We start from the raw sequence: 17,099 nt of genomic DNA on the forward strand, positions 1-17,099 counted from the left end.
ACACAAGTGCGTATAGACCCCCCCCCCACACACACACACACACACACAGCCATCAGCGCGCGCTGCAGATCAATCACAGGTGCCAGAGCGGGCAACTTGGTGGATTTGTCATCAGCGTCGGGGCGCGTCATTTGTTGTGGAAATGTCAGCTTTTCACTCATATGATGATTGAAACACTGAGGCAGGGGCCACTGGCCCCGCCACACTCACACACACAGACACACACACACACTCACACACACTCCAACATATACACCATGCACACACTCACACTCACAAACACACATACACATACAAACAAGCCAACACCCACCCACACATACATATATACACACACCGTACACACAAACACATACGTCAGCCCACACATAAAGCCAGCACATACACGCCCGTACACACACACACATACACACACACTCCTCTTCCTCCTCCTCCTCCTCCTCCTCCTCCTCCTCTTCTTTCTCCTCCTCCGCCTCTTAAGTGCAGAAGATGAGTAATCAGTCTGGACACACATGACTCCATCTCTGCCCCGCAAAGACTTCCTGTGTTGTTAGCGAATCAACAGGTTTACACAAGTTAGCCCTGTTAAGAAGAACTTTACACTGTTGTGCTCTCAAATGTGCCTCTGTGTTTTGATCGTTACTGTTCTTTAAACTCATTTGTTGTTCCTATTGTCTTGTTAAACACTATGTATTTCTGTTTCTTTCCCAAAGTACTTTCTATGAATACAATGATGGCTTGAATTGACCTGAGAAAATCCACTAAACAACGAAAATGTTACTCAGATGCCTACTTTCATACGTCATTCGACAGAATCCCCCAATCAACGCGTTATCCTCTTTACCTCATTCGCCGACCATGTGTTGGCATTTTGCTGGAGCGACACCTCCTCGACCGGGAACTAACGAGCGAGGTGTGTGTGTGTTCCCCCCGGCAGACAGACGAGGTGACGCAAACAGAGGTCTCCCTGCAGCTGCAGCACTCCGACTCCTCAGAGAAGCAGCAGCCCAAGAGACTACACGTCTCCAACATCCCCTTCCGCTTCCGAGACCCGGACCTGCGCCAGATGTTCGGGGTGAGCCGCCTCCTCTCCTGTCTCCTCTGCTCTCGTCTCCTGTCTCCCCTGCCTTCCTCTGCCTCTCATCTCCTCTCCCCTCTCATCTCCTCCCCATCCCCCCTCCCTCCCCCTCTCCTGTCCCTCCCCCTCTCCTGTCCTGTGTCCTCACCTCGCTGTTGTTCTCCTCCTCTCTCTCCTCTCGTGTCTCTTCTCCTCCCCTCTCCCTCTGTTCTCTGTTCCTCCTCTGCTTCCTCCCCTTCTTCTTTCCCCCATATCTGCCCCTTGAAGCTCCTCCTCCTCCTTCCTCTCCTCCTCCCTCTCCTTTCCCTCCCCTCCTCTCCCTCTCCTCCTCCATCCCCTCCTCTCCCTCTCCTCCTCCCTCCCGTCCTCTCCCTCTCTCCCCCTTCTCTCTTTCCTCCCTCCCCTCTTCTTCTCCCTCTCCGCCCTCCTCTCCTCTCTCTCCTCTCTCCCTCTTCCTCCCCATTTCCTCTCTTCTCCTGATGTTGTTGTTCACTCACTTCCTCATCTTCCTCCATGCTCCACTTTTCCACAACTTTTCACAACTCAATACAGACACACACACACACACACACACACACACACACACACACAGAAATACCGGAAGAGGCAGTTCAAGTTGAGCCATTTTGACTCGTGTAATATTACATGCTAATGACGGCAGAATCTCTCTCTCTCTCCATCTCTCTCCATCTCTCTCTCTCTCTCTCTCTCTCTCTCTCTCTCTCTCTCTCTCTCTCTCTCTCTCTCTCTCTCTCTCTCTCCCACCGTCCAATTAAAACAGCAGATACTGTTGCCGCGGTTCACCCCGTTGTCGCGGCGGCCGTCTGAGCGATGAACTCAAGCGGCTCGATTCAATAACCATAATGGATCTGAATCCACATGATTGGCAAAAATGTAATTTGAATGTTGTGCCCTAATTAGCCCATTATAATAAGCAGGACGCTTTCTGCCTAATCGCTATGGAAACAACGCCAGGCCCCGGTATTAATTACAGGAAGCCCGGTCGCTTCGTCTCATCTTCCCTCCATTATTTTCTTTATGTTTAATATTTATTTTACTCTCTCTCGTTGTGTGTGTGTGTGTATGTGTGTGTGGGTGTTTGTGTGGTTATTTGTGTGTATGTGTATGTGTGTGTGTTTGTGTGTGTGTGTGTATGTGTGTGTGTGTGTGAGTGTGCGTATGAGTATGTATGGTTATTTGTATGTGAGTGTGTGTGTGTGTGTGTAACCGGCTCATTGTTCTGTGTTGTGTGGAATCCGAGTGAAAGCGGTAATTAGCTTGGACGTGTAGCGCACGGCGTGCGGCCGCCACAGATATATGATGCTAATGAATCACAGCCCGCTATTCCTCCCAGTGCTCCAACATCTATTACCCCTATCTCCGCTCGGTCTGATGCATCATGCCTTCCTTCATCCTCCCTTCCTTCATTCCCCCCTAATGTATTTCCTTGTTTCCTTCCTTCCACCCTAAATTTGTTCTTTCCTCATTCCTCCCTCCCTCTATCCGCCCCTCCCTCCCTCCTTCCCTACCTCTCCGTCCCTCCCTTCCTCCCCCCCTCCCTTCCTCCCTCCCTCCCTCCCTTCGCCTTTCCTCCATCCTTTCCTCTCCCTCCCTTCCTTCACTCCCTACTTTCTTCCTATCTCCCTCCTCCCGTTCCTTCTCTCCATCCTCCCCTCTCTCTCTTGCCTTCTCCCATTCCATTGTTTTCCCTGTCTCGTCTGGTCTTGTTACCATTGAAAAGCATTCTTGGATTGATAGTCTCCGGCATGGCTGTCTGTAGTGTGAGCCTTAGCTCCGCCCCGTTGACAAGGTCCCCAACAATGGCCCAATGAGTGATCAGTGTGCTGGGCCCCGCCTCCATCACTCTAATGGCCTTGGCAGTGCCACGGGCGTAATACACCATCGCGGCTACGCACCACAACCCCTCAGAGAAAGGGAGAGACAGGGACGCACACACACACACACAGACACACATTCACACACACCTACACACACACACACACACACACTTACACACAAGCCCCAGGACTTCCATTCCTGCTCCTTGAGGCTGGGAGAGGCCCTCTTCATCTCAAGAGCCCACTTAGCACAACGGGAGGAGCAGCACAATGTGGTGGCTAGCAGAACGCGGTCGCTAGCAGAACGCGGTCGCTAGCAGAACGCGGTCGCTAGCAGAACGCGGTCACTAGCAGAACGCGGCCGCTAGCACAATGTGGTCGCTAGCAGAACGTGATCGCTAGCAGATTGAAGTCGCTACTGTCATGTGTTAGATAGCAGAATGGCTAACTAATGTGTTAGCTAGCAAAATGTTCAACCATTCTGTAACTATTTTACTCAAAAAATGTAGTCGCTAATGTATCGTATTTGCTAACATAATGCGTTAGCAAACAGAATGTGTTCTGTAACATAACATAACAGCTTCCATGACGTACTTCTAGAATGTATTAGGTTAACAATCATATTCCTTAATATTATGAGCTTGATAACAGAACTTGTAGCGAACGTGTTAGCTCGCGGGCGTTACATATAGGCTCTGTCGGAACACTGGTGTAGCAGGGTCATAGGTCACACAGAGGCTGCTAAGGCCTTAACAAGGCGCCGAATAAAAGGCTCATTAGGTGCAACTCCATCATTAATTACCACCTCCGATCGGTGACCTCCTTAGCGGACTCAAAGGGGACGGCCGGTGGAGTCGAAACCATCGAATATAGAGATCTGTACTCCCCCACCTCCCCCACCTCCAGTTCCACCCTCCCCGACCCTGGCCCCTCCCCCCGCTGATCTGGACTAACACTCCTGTCCAGAGGCAGCACTTAGTGTGAGCTTTCACTGCTACACCCAGGAGACACTCTGACCTTTGACCCCCCCTCCCTGTCTCAGCTGTCATTCTGAGAGGTGGAGCGGTACTCCCCTACCTCCCTCTCTCTGAAGAGCTTCAAGGTGCTTTAACTGAACGACGACTCGTCCTGTCGTGTTTAACCTTTTATTTGGACAGCTCTTTATCTGAGATCTAGGACTTAGCTTACGCTTAACGCCTTCAAATTGCCTTAAACCTTAACTGGCATGAAGGCTAAAATTCACCTTAACCCTAGAGCCTAAAATGCACCTTCACCCTAAAGCCTAAGACTTCCCTGAACCCTATAGTCTAAGGTCAAAAGTTATATAGCCCTATAACCTTTGTCATTTCATTGTTCCCCAGCCTTTTTTGGCCACATCTTTACCATCGGAACAATTCTGCAATCCCGATTCCTAAATGTTAGTGTGACGTATGACGCAATGCGCCACACAAAGTTATCACTAGCAGTTGGCCCCGGTGGCTACGAATCATTAAGCAATCGCACATACAGGACTTTTACGAGTCACATCTTTGACTCGTAAAAGTCACATTCTGTCCTAAAAAACGTCCTCATCAACCATCGAGAGCTGATTCGTCAGCAGACTACCGACACCCCAATAACGCACAGGGCGACCGCAAACCAAACCGACGCCACGCTTTAGAGAGAGAGAAACCTCGGAGCTACGCAGACACACACACAGAGTACGACAGCCACATATTATGGGATGGCGAGGAGGGTTTTAGTATGTGCTGCCCCCCACCCCCACCCATCAGAGAGCGGCCGGCGAGGTGTCGGCGATGTGCTCGGGCTCGGAGATTAGATGGAGTGCGAACGGGGAAACAACGGATGACAGTAAACTCAGAGGGTTTATTCATTCGCTATCAACGGCGGAGCCTGTGCTTTCCCGCCTCAGCGCGCGCCGCTACTGTTCTCCGTATTGATATTTTAATTTTTATTCATGAGCGCCGAGCCGATGACATCATGCACCCACCAGCGCCCGTCCTCCGGGGCTGAGCTATCGACGCCGCGGGAAACTGCTGAGCCGGCCGTTTCTGTGTGTGTGTGAGGGAGTGTGTGTGAGTGTGTGTGTGTGTGAGTGAGGGGGTGTGTGTGTGTGTGAGTGAGGGGGTGTGTTTTTGTGTGTGTGTGTGTGTGTGTGTGTGTGTGTGTGTGTGTGTGTGTGTGCGTGTGTGTGTGTGTGTGTGTGTATTTGGGGATTGTGTGCGTATTTGAAATGAACAGTGTATGTGTGTGTGTGTGCGTTTGTGTGTTTGCTCTGGGATTGTGTGTGTATTTGAAAAGATGTGTGTTTTTGTGTTGGTTGGGATTGTGTCTGCGGATTGGGAATATGTTGTGTGTCTGTGTGTATGTTAAGATGTGTGTGTTCAGGGAGAGCACGCATGTGAACATATTGTATGTTCGGGGAGATTGCGAGCATTTTGTGTGTTCAGGGAGAGTGCGTATGCGGTACATGTGTGCGTTTTGGGGGAGAGTGTGTATGTTAAGAAATGTGTGTTCAGGGAGCGTACTAATGCCAGCGTGTGTGCATCGGGGAGAGAGTGTGTATGTGCACATGTTGTATGTAAATGAATTGTGCAAAGTCTAAACCTCGCCTAGCGAGCGTCTCTAGCTGATCGGCGCCGTGTGGAACTCCACCACGGCGACTTCCTCTGAAGCTAATTAATCGACGCCACCAGCCCATTACGCTCGCTTAAAACAATTAGCATCTGTGCACCGCGCAGGCGGGGGGGGGGGGGGGGGGGGGTGCGCGCTACGGTCATGTGACGCGTGGCGCAGGGGACACCACGCTGGGACGCCAATGTCTTCCCTCGTGCGTGCCTTGTGCTTCCAGCGCCACTCTCTTTGCGTTCCAAACCGCTGGCGTCGGAGGACTCTCATCGCCGCGGCGGATGTGTTATCAACCCCCCCCACGCGCCGCGCGCTAATCTGCCTAGCGCCGCCGCAGAGCGCTTTCTGGACCCGAATCAGAGGAGTTTGGTTCTTAAGCAGCGCCGGGTGTCGCCCAGTGACATGTGATCCCATGGGAGGAAGGGTGGGGATGATGGTGTCACTTCCTTCTTTTTCATGCCCACTTCTTTACACAATGTAAAGAAGACCAAAAAGCGGGCGGCACGTGACTCAGGAGGTTGAGGGGGTTGGCTGGTAACCGGAAGGTTCCGTGTTCAACCCCCAGGCTCCTCCTAGCTGTGTCGAGGTGTCAAGACACCTCACCATAACCGCTCACGGCGAGCTGGCTGTCGCCTTGTGTGGTTGAGACCGCCGTTGGTGTATGTGAATGGGTGAATGTTATTGTAACCAGCATCATGTACACAGTTTTCTAGTTAGCTAGCGTCAGTTAGCTAACATGACATCGTTCTGTGAGTGGATTCCTGGTCTTTTTACTTTTTGCCGCCCTTTGGATCATCCGATTTGAATAGTAAATAAAATATACATAGAAGTTCAGAAAGTAATAACTTAATGTTAATGTGTCAGGGGCCGTGTGTTGGTTTTTCTAAATCGCTAATTTAGTTTTAATGAATCCCTCCCACGTCTCGTTCTTTAACGCGGTTATTTCTTTTTTAATAAAAGAAAAACCCAAACCTCTCTCCTCTCAAACCATCTCCCCATCCCCCCGCGCTACTGTCGGCATAACCAGATAATACCCAGCACCCTCTCTCCAGCTCACCACCGTAGCCAGCACCGCCCTGCACCCGCTACGGACGGGGCTACCAGATAATAGCCACCACCCGCTCCTCCCCCGCCCCACTATACTAAAAGCTTCCCTCCGATCTATAGCTGCGTACCAGCCATCATGCTAAGACCCCCACCCACACACATACAAGCGCTAACGCATGTACACACACACACACACACACACAGACACAAACGGATACGCACCCCCACACACACACACACACACTAACACACACACACACTGACACACACACACACACACACACACACACACACACACACACTAACAAACACACACACACACACACACACCCCAGCGGTGCCGAATGGAGGAGCGGAGCACATCTTTTGACAGCCTAATTACTTTTAATGAAATAATGCGGCCATCGTAGACAGCAATTAAAAGTGTCTCTTGCCCGCGCTCATTAGCCAAGTGTGGCGCTTGCCTGCACGCCCCGGCCCGCGCGGCCGCTCTGTAATGATATGTAGGAGACGGGGGGGGGGGGAAGACAGAGCCTGTGTGAGGGGTGTGTTAACCCGAGGCACCCCAGGGAGAGACCCTTAAATGTGTACACCGGAGAGGATGAGACAATGAAGGGGAGACGGAAGGAGAGAGGTGGAGGGGGAGAGACAGGGAGAGAGAGAGAGAGAGAGAGAGAGAGAGAGAGAGAGAGAGAGAGGAAGGGAAAGAGAGGGAGAGGGGCAGGGAGGGAGGGAGGGAGAGAGGGGCGAGAGAGAGAGTACGGATGGAGGATGGAGCAGGAAAGAGACAGACAGGGGGGCGTGAGGACGAGACGACGACACGGTAGATCGAGATGAGGATAGAGGGGGTGGGTCGAGAGACAGAGACCATACTATTGTTTGCAGAGAGAGAGAGTGAAAGAGAGAGACGATACCGATCATTGATTTAATCTATTCAATAAATAGCAAAGATTTAATGACCCAAGTTTCAGTTGATCTCGACGCAACACGACACAACGGATGAAACTCCGCACAACACCACACACACCGCACACACCACACACAGACACCACACACACCACACCACACACACCACACACCCCGCCTCACACCCTCCACCTCCCGCCTCCACCCCTCCCCTCTCCATGTGTCGTTGATATGTTTTTAATACGCCATCCTCTGTGTGTGTGTGTGTGTGTGTGTGTATTAGTATTGATGGAGCCTACCTACAGTTAAACCAGCTGTTCTTTTCCATTTGAAACAGAAGTACCTCTTCAAACCAGAGTCAATATCACTCTTTTAACACGGTTCCCTTCTGCTCTCTCTCTCCCTCCCTCCCCCCCTCCCCCCTCCCTCTCCCTCCTCTCTCTTTTCCCTGTTCTCTCCGCAGCAATTTGGGAAGATTTTAGACGTGGAGATAATCTTTAACGAGAGAGGATCAAAGGTAAGCGGTGGCGTGCGACAGCTGCTCCACCGCCATGTTGGATCTGTTGCTTCCTAACGATGACATCAGCGTACAGACGCACTGCCTTTTATTGGACCCCCAAGTATCGGAGCATTTGCTTTCCTCTCTCTCTCTCTCTCCCTCTCTCTCTCCCTCTCTCTCTCTCTCTCTCTCTCTCTCTCTCTCTCTCTCTCTCTCTCTCTCTCTCCCCCTCTCTCTCTCTCTCCCTCTTTCTCTCTCGCTCACTCTCTCAATCTCACTCACCCCGTCTGATTCCTCCTCTTCCTCCTTCTCTTTTTCTCTTTTCTCTCATTGATTTTCTTTTTGCCTCCCTCTAGCTCTTCCTCTCTCACTATCTCGTTCTACCTGCTCTCTGTGTGAGTCTCCCCTCATTCTTTTTCTACCTCTCCTCTGCCATCTATCTCTTCTCTCTCTCTCTCTCTCTCTCTCCCTCTCTCCTGTTCTCTGTGTTACTCTCTCTCCCCTCATTCTTTCTCTCGTGCTCTCTGTGTTACTCTCTCTCTCTTTGTCTCTCTCTCTCTCCTGCTCTGTGTCAGCCCCTCTCTCCCCTCGTTCTCCCCTCCTCTGTTTATTGTTGATGCAGTAGCTGCGGTGGTTGGCCCTAGCCTGTGAATCATTAGCTCTGGAAATCAATTCATGATTGAGCTGTTTCACAATTCACTTAATCCCCCTCGCACAAGCCACCACACACACACACACACAAAAACACACACACACACACACACACACACACACACACACACACACACACACACACACACACACACCCCATGAACATAAGTCACACTCACAATCACACAAATACACTAAAACACACAAAACACACTGAAAAGCAACACAAATAGAAACAATGTACAAAGTTAAAGAAACATAGAAACTGAAAAGAAACCAAACATCCGACAACTGATCGACGGCAAAATGGCCACAGGGGTTTGTGTACCGCCCGTCTGTCTGATGGGTCGGGGGGGCAAGGGGGATGGAGGGAGAGAGCAGCTGAATGCGGTGGTCTATCCAGCTGTTTCTTTTAATTGTGTGCTGAAACTAGCTACTGGGGCGAGAGACCTATGGATACTCTCCCCCCCTCCCCCCCTCCCCCCAGGGCCGGGAGAGCCTCTGGAACTTTCTAGAAGCCGAGGCGACGGAGGAAGGACTAATGGTGTCCTGGAAGATTGAGTGTGGGATAAACCTGCCTCTTCCTCCTCCTCTTCCTCATCCTCTTCCTCATCCTCCTCCTATCTTCCCCGCCCTCTCCTTCTCACCCTCCCCTCTCCTCCTCTCCTAGTCTCCTCCCCCTCCCCATCTTCCTCCTCCTCCCTCTCCCCTCCTCCTCCGTAACAAGCATTTATTGTTTGTGCCCTACAAAGCCATTACCCAGGATGCCTCTCTCTCTCTCTCTCTCTCTCTCTGCATGCTTTATAATGAACCGTCCAGGCCATTAATAAATAATCTATTTTCTATGAGGCTTCGGCAATTTGCATTCAATATGTTTGTCTCCTTTGAAAAATGGCGGCGCACTACCAGGGGCCGAGTGTAAGCTAATTATTTGTGCACGATAAAAAAAAGGGAAAAATTAAAGCAAAGACGGAGGGGCCGGGTTAGGAATGTCCAAAGGATTAATTTTGCCCTCAATTCCTTTTTTTTCTCCTCTCTCTCTCTCTCTCTCTCTCTCTCTCTCTCTCTCTCTCTCTCTCTCTCTCTCTCTCTCTCTCTCTCTCTCTCTCTCTCTCTCTCTCTCTCTCTGTCTCTCTCTCTCTCCTCTCTCTCTGTCTCTGTCTCTCTCTGTCTCTCTCTCTCTCTCTCTCTCTCTCTCTCTCTCTCTCTCTCTCTCTCTCCAACCCTCTCTCTCTCCCACCCTCTCTTTCTCCAAAGTTATTTCTTTATCTCTCTCTCATTCCCCAAGGACAGTTCCCGTCGTGTTATTTATGCGGCGACTGCGGGCCCCCGAGGCCCCTGATATTCCGTGCATGCATACCAGATCACTGCACCTCCCCCCCCCGCCCCCCGTCTGCCCCCCTCCCCCTCGCTCTCTCCTTACATCCCCTGCAGTTGCGGGCGGGGCCGGCCTCATACACATGTAGCGGCCCGATGGATACAGAGAGAGGAACACAGAGGGCGCGGGGTCGGAGGGGCAGGAGCCTGTTGGTTAAAGCTCCTCCACCTCCTCTCTCCTGTCTCCTTCTCCTCTCTCCTCCTGTCTCCTTCTCCACCTCCTATCTCCTCCTTCTTCCACCTTCTCTCTCCCCTGCCTCTCTCCTCGTTCCTTCTCCTCTCTCCTCCTCTCTCCTCCTGTCTCCTTCATCTCTCTCCTCCTGTCTCCTTCTCCACCTCCTATCTCCTCCTTCTTCCACCTTCTCTCTCCCCTGCCTCTCTCCTCGTTCCTTCTCCTCTCTCCTCCTCTCCTCCTGTCTCCTTCATCTCTCTCCTCCTGTCTCCTTCTCCACCTCCTATCTCCTCCTTCTTCCACCTTCTCTCTCCCCTGCCTCTCTCCTCGTTCCTTCTCCTCTCTCCTCCTCTCTCCTCCGGTCTCCTTCATCTCTCTCCTCCTGTCTCCTTCTCCACCTCCTATCTCCTCCTTCTTCCACCTTCTCTCTCCCCTGCCTCTCTCCTCGTTCCTTCTCCTCTATCCTCCTCTCTCCTCCTGTCTCCTTCGTCTCTCTCCTCCTGTCTCCACCTCCCACAACCCCCACCCCCCCCCCCCATCCAGATGCACAGAAGTTTTTGAACTGTTATGTTGATTGTTCTATATGCTGTCTAATGAAAGAAAATGAATGGCCAAATAACACTTATTCTACTCATCGTGTACAGAGACACACGCACACACACACTGCATCTCTACCTCACACATACCCATACGCACACACACACACACACACATACACCTTCACACACACACAAACACACACACACACACACATACACACACACTCACCTACACACACAGCTGCCTGTGTGTGTTTGTGTGTGGGGGGGCGTGGCCCGTCCACAGCCATGTGGGCGCTAATTACGATGCTATTATGTGCGCTAACGCTAGCGTTCCGCTGCGCTGCGTCCTGACACTGATCTGTCAGCCGGCGCTGCCACTGGTTAATTAGGGGAGAGGGGCGGGCCCTATCCATGCGTGAGGCGTGGATACGTGTGTGTGTGTGTGTGTGTGTGTGTGTGTTTGTGTGCGTGTGCAGGAGCTGGTGCCTCACTAACAGTCTCTAATGAATCTCTCTGTTGACTACTACCACTGCCCTCTGACAGCACTCACACTGATCCCTGCTTCCTTCTTCTCCCCCTGCGTGTCCGTGTGTGTCTCTTTGTGTGTGTGTGTGTGTGTCTGTGTGTATGTGTGTCTGTATCTTTGTGCGTGTGTCTGTGTGTGTGTATGGCTGTCTCTTTGTGTTTGCTTGTGTTTCTCTTTGTGTGTCTCTGTTTCTTCTGTGTGTGTGTGTGTCTGTCTGTATGTCTGTCTCTTTGTGTGCGTGTCTGGGTCTGTGTTTGTCTTTTTGTCTTTGTCTTTTTGTGTGTCTTTGTGTGTGCGTGTGTTTCTTTGTGTGTCTCTTTGTGTGTGTGTGTGTGTGTGTGTGTCCTCTTTTCCCTGCCATCCTGCGGCTGACTCGGCCTGCTGCTCTCAGGGTTTTGGGTTTGTAACTTTCGAAACGAGCACAGACGCCGACCGCGCGCGGGAGAAACTGAACGGTACAATCGTAGAGGGCCGTAAAATAGAGGTGCTTCCCTTCTCTTCCTCCTCCTCCTCCTCCCCCTGCCTGTTCCCCCCTCTGTCGCACGCCCACAACATGCACGCCTTATCAATCTATGTATGTATGTGTGTGCATGTGGGCGCATCTGCCTAGTATTCCTGCGTGTGCATGTGTATATGAGCATGTGTGTGTGTGTGTGTGCGTGCACGTGCCTTAGCAAGCGTGTGCATGTGTACACAAGCATGTGTGATTATGTGCGTTTGTGTGAGCGCGCCTTAGTGAGCGTGTGCATGTGAGATGCGTAGCGCGTTCTCTGAGGAGCGGAAGATGCAAACATGTGAACGCAGGACGTACCGGTCATCCATCAACATCCCAACGGCGCTGAAAGCGATCGTATAAGACCATAACCCCACCCCCACCCTCGCCCCCCGAGGGATAAGCCGTCCAATCAGGAGACGGCTGTGTGTCCACCACCATGTCATTGCCATTAAAAGCCACTCCCTTTTTTTTTTGTGCTGTTGTTTTTGCAATGTTGTTGTTTACGATGAGCCGCCCCTCATCAGATCAATAGGAACTAATCAAACCTCAAGTCCTCACCGTCGTATTATTTTTATGACGAGTAAACAAAGGGTTTAGCGTCTAATAAAAAGCAAATTTGTTTTTCTTTTTCAGTTCTCGTTCGTTCATAGCATGTCGCATCCCGTGACAGTGAATGAAATCTGAGTATTCCGATTGTGAATGCGATTTTTCTGTAACGTTTGTGCTTTTTAAGACGGTGTTCGAGTCTTCTGGTGTTGCGGGCCGAGGCCATGGTGTGTTTATTCATCTGTGTTTGTGTGTTTTGTTTTCACCAGGTCAACAACGCGACGGCGCGGGTAATGACAAACAAAAAGGTGGCGAATCCGTACACGAATGGTAAGACCGTTACACCACGCTATCGAAACAGAACAGATGCTGTTTGAGAACGCTTTACAACCCATTCCTTAATCTCCTCTCTGTCGGAGAGTATATGTGTGTATTGGTGTTTGTGTATGTGTGTTTGTGTTTACGTGTGTATGTGTGTTATTTTGTATGGGTGTTTGTTTATATGTGTATAATTTTGTATAAGTGTGTTTGTCCATATTTGTGTGTGTGTATATGTGTGTGTTTGTGTATATGTGTGCTACGTCTCAATGGTTGACTCGATTGAAAGGTAGCCTCACCCCTTTTCAAACTCATATTTTATCTGTTAATGATGATTCATACCTTTGCCATTAAATCATTTTTAACATAATTAGGTGACTCAAATAACATGAAAGAAAAATTACCCAAAGAGATCATTAAAATAGGACAAAAAATAGAAACACAAGGATAACGCAAACAAACAACGGAAGTCCATAGTGAATTGTGAATGGCCAACAATCAACGGCTTGGACAGTCGTATCATGTAGTACAAAATGGAGGACGCCCCAGCAGGCTTTTAGGCCCGCTAACCAAGGGCCCTCAGAAAAGGACAGCCAACCAGACGGAACATTGTCACCGTGCCGGGGACGGCCTTCTGCTGACGGAGCTCTGGTCGCAGCGCTCGGTAAAGGGCAAGCTAGGCGTGTCCGACATTAGCCCGTGAATTAAATGAAGGAAACCTAACTGAAATTAAAATCACGGCGGGAGCACCGTTATAAATCTGTGCCGAATTAATAGAGCATTTAAAGAGCAACCGACATAAAAAAAATTAAGAAACGGATAAAAAAAAAAGGCATTCAATAACTAGCGCAGCAAAAGTGCCACATATGTTGGAACACAGCGCATCGAAAAACCTCGATCTGATTGGCCGAAATTCTTCCAATTGGAGTCACCGATTTTATCATGATGATGTTCAATATTAACGTTTGGTTCACATTTGAGTTGTTTAAATGACCAGTGTGTCCATTAATGGCTGTTCTTTGTTGTTGTCACGATGTACACAAGGGATCTATGTAAACGTAGTTGTTTGTCTCTGTTTCTGTCATCAAGGCTGGAAAATCAACCCAGTGGTAGGAGCTGTGTACGGACCCGAGCTGTACGCAGGTAAGAGACACACACACACACACACACACACACACACTCCTTCCCTCAATCTCTCTATCGTTCTCACATCACCGGTGCCGTTTCGTGTCGTGCCCTCGTTCCCCCCCCGCCCCCCTCGCCGTGTGTGCGTGCGGCCCGCTATCGGTCCAGCGGCGGCGGCGGCGGCGACGGCGGCGGCACTAGCGGAGCCCGATCTCGGTTCTACAAGCGCTCCCAATCCTCCAGCCGCGGAAAACATGAAATCCCTGCAACCAATCAAAGTGAATCGGCTCGCTGGCGCCGATAAGAGCAGGATGATCCAAGCCGGCGCGAGAGGCTGTCTGCGCGCATTGTTCGCTGCAAGCGCACAAACCTCCAGGAGCAACACAAAATCCAATACATAAATAAATATATATATATATATATATATATATATATATAGTGTGTGTGTGTGTGAACTAAAAATGATTTGAAGAGGAAGCGGCGTTCCCAGGTTGCGGCGGTTATCAGATGGCGGGCGCCGCGGCCGTGGGAATGGATTTGCCGAGTGCGGCAGATTGACTCCCTCAGAGCCGACGGGAGCGCGCGGGAGATGGAGCGATACGGGCGGGGGAACCGGCCCCGGCGGAAGGGAGCCGCGCCTCTCTGAATCCGTAATGGCAGAGGAGAGAGCGCAGTGGGGGCTTTCCCTCTCCGCCCGTACCTCACCACCAACCCCGCCCCTCCATCCACATGCACACACACATCCACACACACCACCACCACCACCACCACCCCCCCGCTCGTCGACACGCCAGCTTTACTGCTGTATGTTATATGAACCCTTTGCATTTTAATGAGGGAGGGGGCGAGGGGGAGGGGGGGTGGGGGTTGCACTATTTCATTTGGAAGAAGTGCTGAGCACATCTCGCCACTCTAACGGCTTTCCTCTCCGCTCATTAGACTAAAATCTGTTCGTTCCTCAGACAGCTTTACTGCCAACCTCTAAACAACTGTCCGTGACAGGAAGCAGTCATCAATCATTTTCATTTTCGTTTGCTACCCCCACAACTCCCCCCCTCCGCTCTCATCCACCACCCCTTCCTCTTCTTCCTCCCCCAACCTCCTCGTTGGGTATCTCCCTGTGAAAGCACATCTTTTTGTCCCCCCTGGCGATGTTGCCCATACCTCTTTATGCGTGAAGCCTCTTAGACACTCTTTAAGACGCCGCTGGCACACATACAATCACGTACGCACACGTACACACCTACGCAAGTACGCTCATATACATGTACACACACATACACGCACACACATACGCACGTACACACATGCACACATCCCCACGTACACAAGTATACTCATATACACATATGCATACGAACACACTTACACACATGTACACACATACGAATGTACACATACACACACATATGCATACACATGCATACACACATACTCACGTACACACATGTAAACACATACCAAGTACACTCATATGCATATAAACACACAACGCACATATACTCATATACACGTACACACATAAACACATATTATATGCATACACACCTTCACACATATACACACACATACACACACACACACACATTCACCCATATACACACATATACACTCCTATATACACACACACACATTTGCGCGCACACACACATACACACAAACATACACTCCGTGACCACATGCTGTCCGAGCCATGACTCAGCACCCTGGCTGCGGACGCCATGGGTCAAACCCGCGTCTCACGGCACTCTGTCCCCCCGGCCACGGTGTCTCTCTTCGGGTTGTGGATGAAAGAGAGAGAAAAGGACGAAGGGGAAATAGAATCGTTACGGTGCGCTTGACTTTCTCTGCGCCGCGCTGAAGACAAAGTATGCTCAGCGTAAAAGCAGCTCACCAGGAATTGCCGGAGCTAATTTGTTTAGCGGTGAAAGTGTACCGTGTGCATATTGTTTTTCCTTGTATTAAAAAAAGATATTTATTTAGCAGAGGATGAGCGCCAGCAGCGACTCTAGATAAATAAGGACTTAGAAACCTAGAGAGAATGCTAAGCACTCTGCTGCTATACTAAGACAATACTGCAAGGCTGTAGTACCAGACTATACTACTACACAATACTGCAAGGCTATAGTACCAGACTATACTACTACACAATACTGCAAGGCTATACTACTAGACTATACTACTACACGATACTGCAAGGCTATGCTACGAGACAATACTACTATACCATACTGTTAGGCTATACTACTAGACTTTACTTCTAGAGAATACTACTAAACTACTAGAACATATTAGTATACATAACTGCAAGACAATGTAGAGAATCATTAATAATATAAATAATAATAATAGTAATAGTATATTTATTCATGTACTGCTCTTCTCAACCCTTCACATCGGCAATAAAATACAAAAATAAAATACAAATATAAATTCAAATGGGATTTAAACATTTATAAGTATACAATTTGAGTCTTAGAAAGCAGGAAGAGGAGGGTTGGACAATGACAGTGATTTGAAGGGCTTGACTTTGGTTAGGTAGACTCCACTACGGTGCCAAGTCAACACAGTGCGCTTCTGCGTGTGAACTTGGGTTGACCTGCTCCCTTTAAACCTTTCTGAATACGTAGGACGCATGTAGGAGACGTGTTCACATGTATGAAGGTGATGCTTCCAGACAGCACATGTAGGGAGGTCAGCCATGGCACACTCACACACACATACACACACATAGACCCACACACAGACACACAATTTTGACTTTCAGACACATTCACAAAACATGTCTGACACACACTGATGCCAACACAAGCAAACACAGAAAGCCACACACACATCCATACACAAAAACACAGAGAAACAGCCACACACACACATACACACACACACACTCAAACACACATGCTCAATTCTGTCATACACATGCACTAAAGCCCTTATCGTACACACACACACACACACACACACACACACACACACACACATGCACACATACACACAGACAGACACACAGACCCACACACACGCATAATCACACACTCTCTCTGTTTCCAAATGGTCTCATAAATCAGTGGGAGTGTGGCCCACCACTGCAGGCAGCCCGGGCACGGGAGCCCCTGATTTATTAGCTGCTAATTTCTCAAGCCGTCTTGACACGCCGCTCAAGTCTGCCAGCTCTAAACGACAACATATGCCTGCCAGCTGGGGAGGGGAGGAAACTTAAATAAGAGGGAGAGAGATAGAGGGAGAGAGAGGGAGAGAGAGAGAGAGAGGGAGAGAGAGAGAGAGAGAGAGGGAGAGAGAGGGGGAGAGAGAGAGAGAGAGAGAGAGGGAGAGAGAGGGAGAGAAAG

The 17,099-nt window shown here is 50.0% G+C and overlaps 1 protein-coding gene across 1 annotated transcript in view; it reads left to right on the top strand.

Annotated features, from left to right (window-relative positions):
* rbfox3b (RNA binding fox-1 homolog 3b) overlaps nucleotides 1-17,099 on the top strand; it is a gene marked incomplete at its 5' end in the record, with an annotated part of 48,255 nt that overhangs the window by 6,633 nt on the left and 24,523 nt on the right. Inside the window, 5 exon segments of the mRNA XM_079745729.1 lie at nucleotides 938-1,075; nucleotides 7,961-8,014; nucleotides 11,656-11,748; nucleotides 12,576-12,636; nucleotides 13,714-13,767. Of these exon segments, the coding sequence (XP_079601855.1) occupies nucleotides 938-1,075; nucleotides 7,961-8,014; nucleotides 11,656-11,748; nucleotides 12,576-12,636; nucleotides 13,714-13,767 (400 nt within the window).

This window comes from Pollachius pollachius, assembly GCF_949987615.1.
Source record: "Pollachius pollachius genome assembly, chromosome: 11".
In the NCBI taxonomy this organism is placed as follows: Eukaryota; Metazoa; Chordata; class Actinopteri; order Gadiformes; family Gadidae; genus Pollachius; species Pollachius pollachius.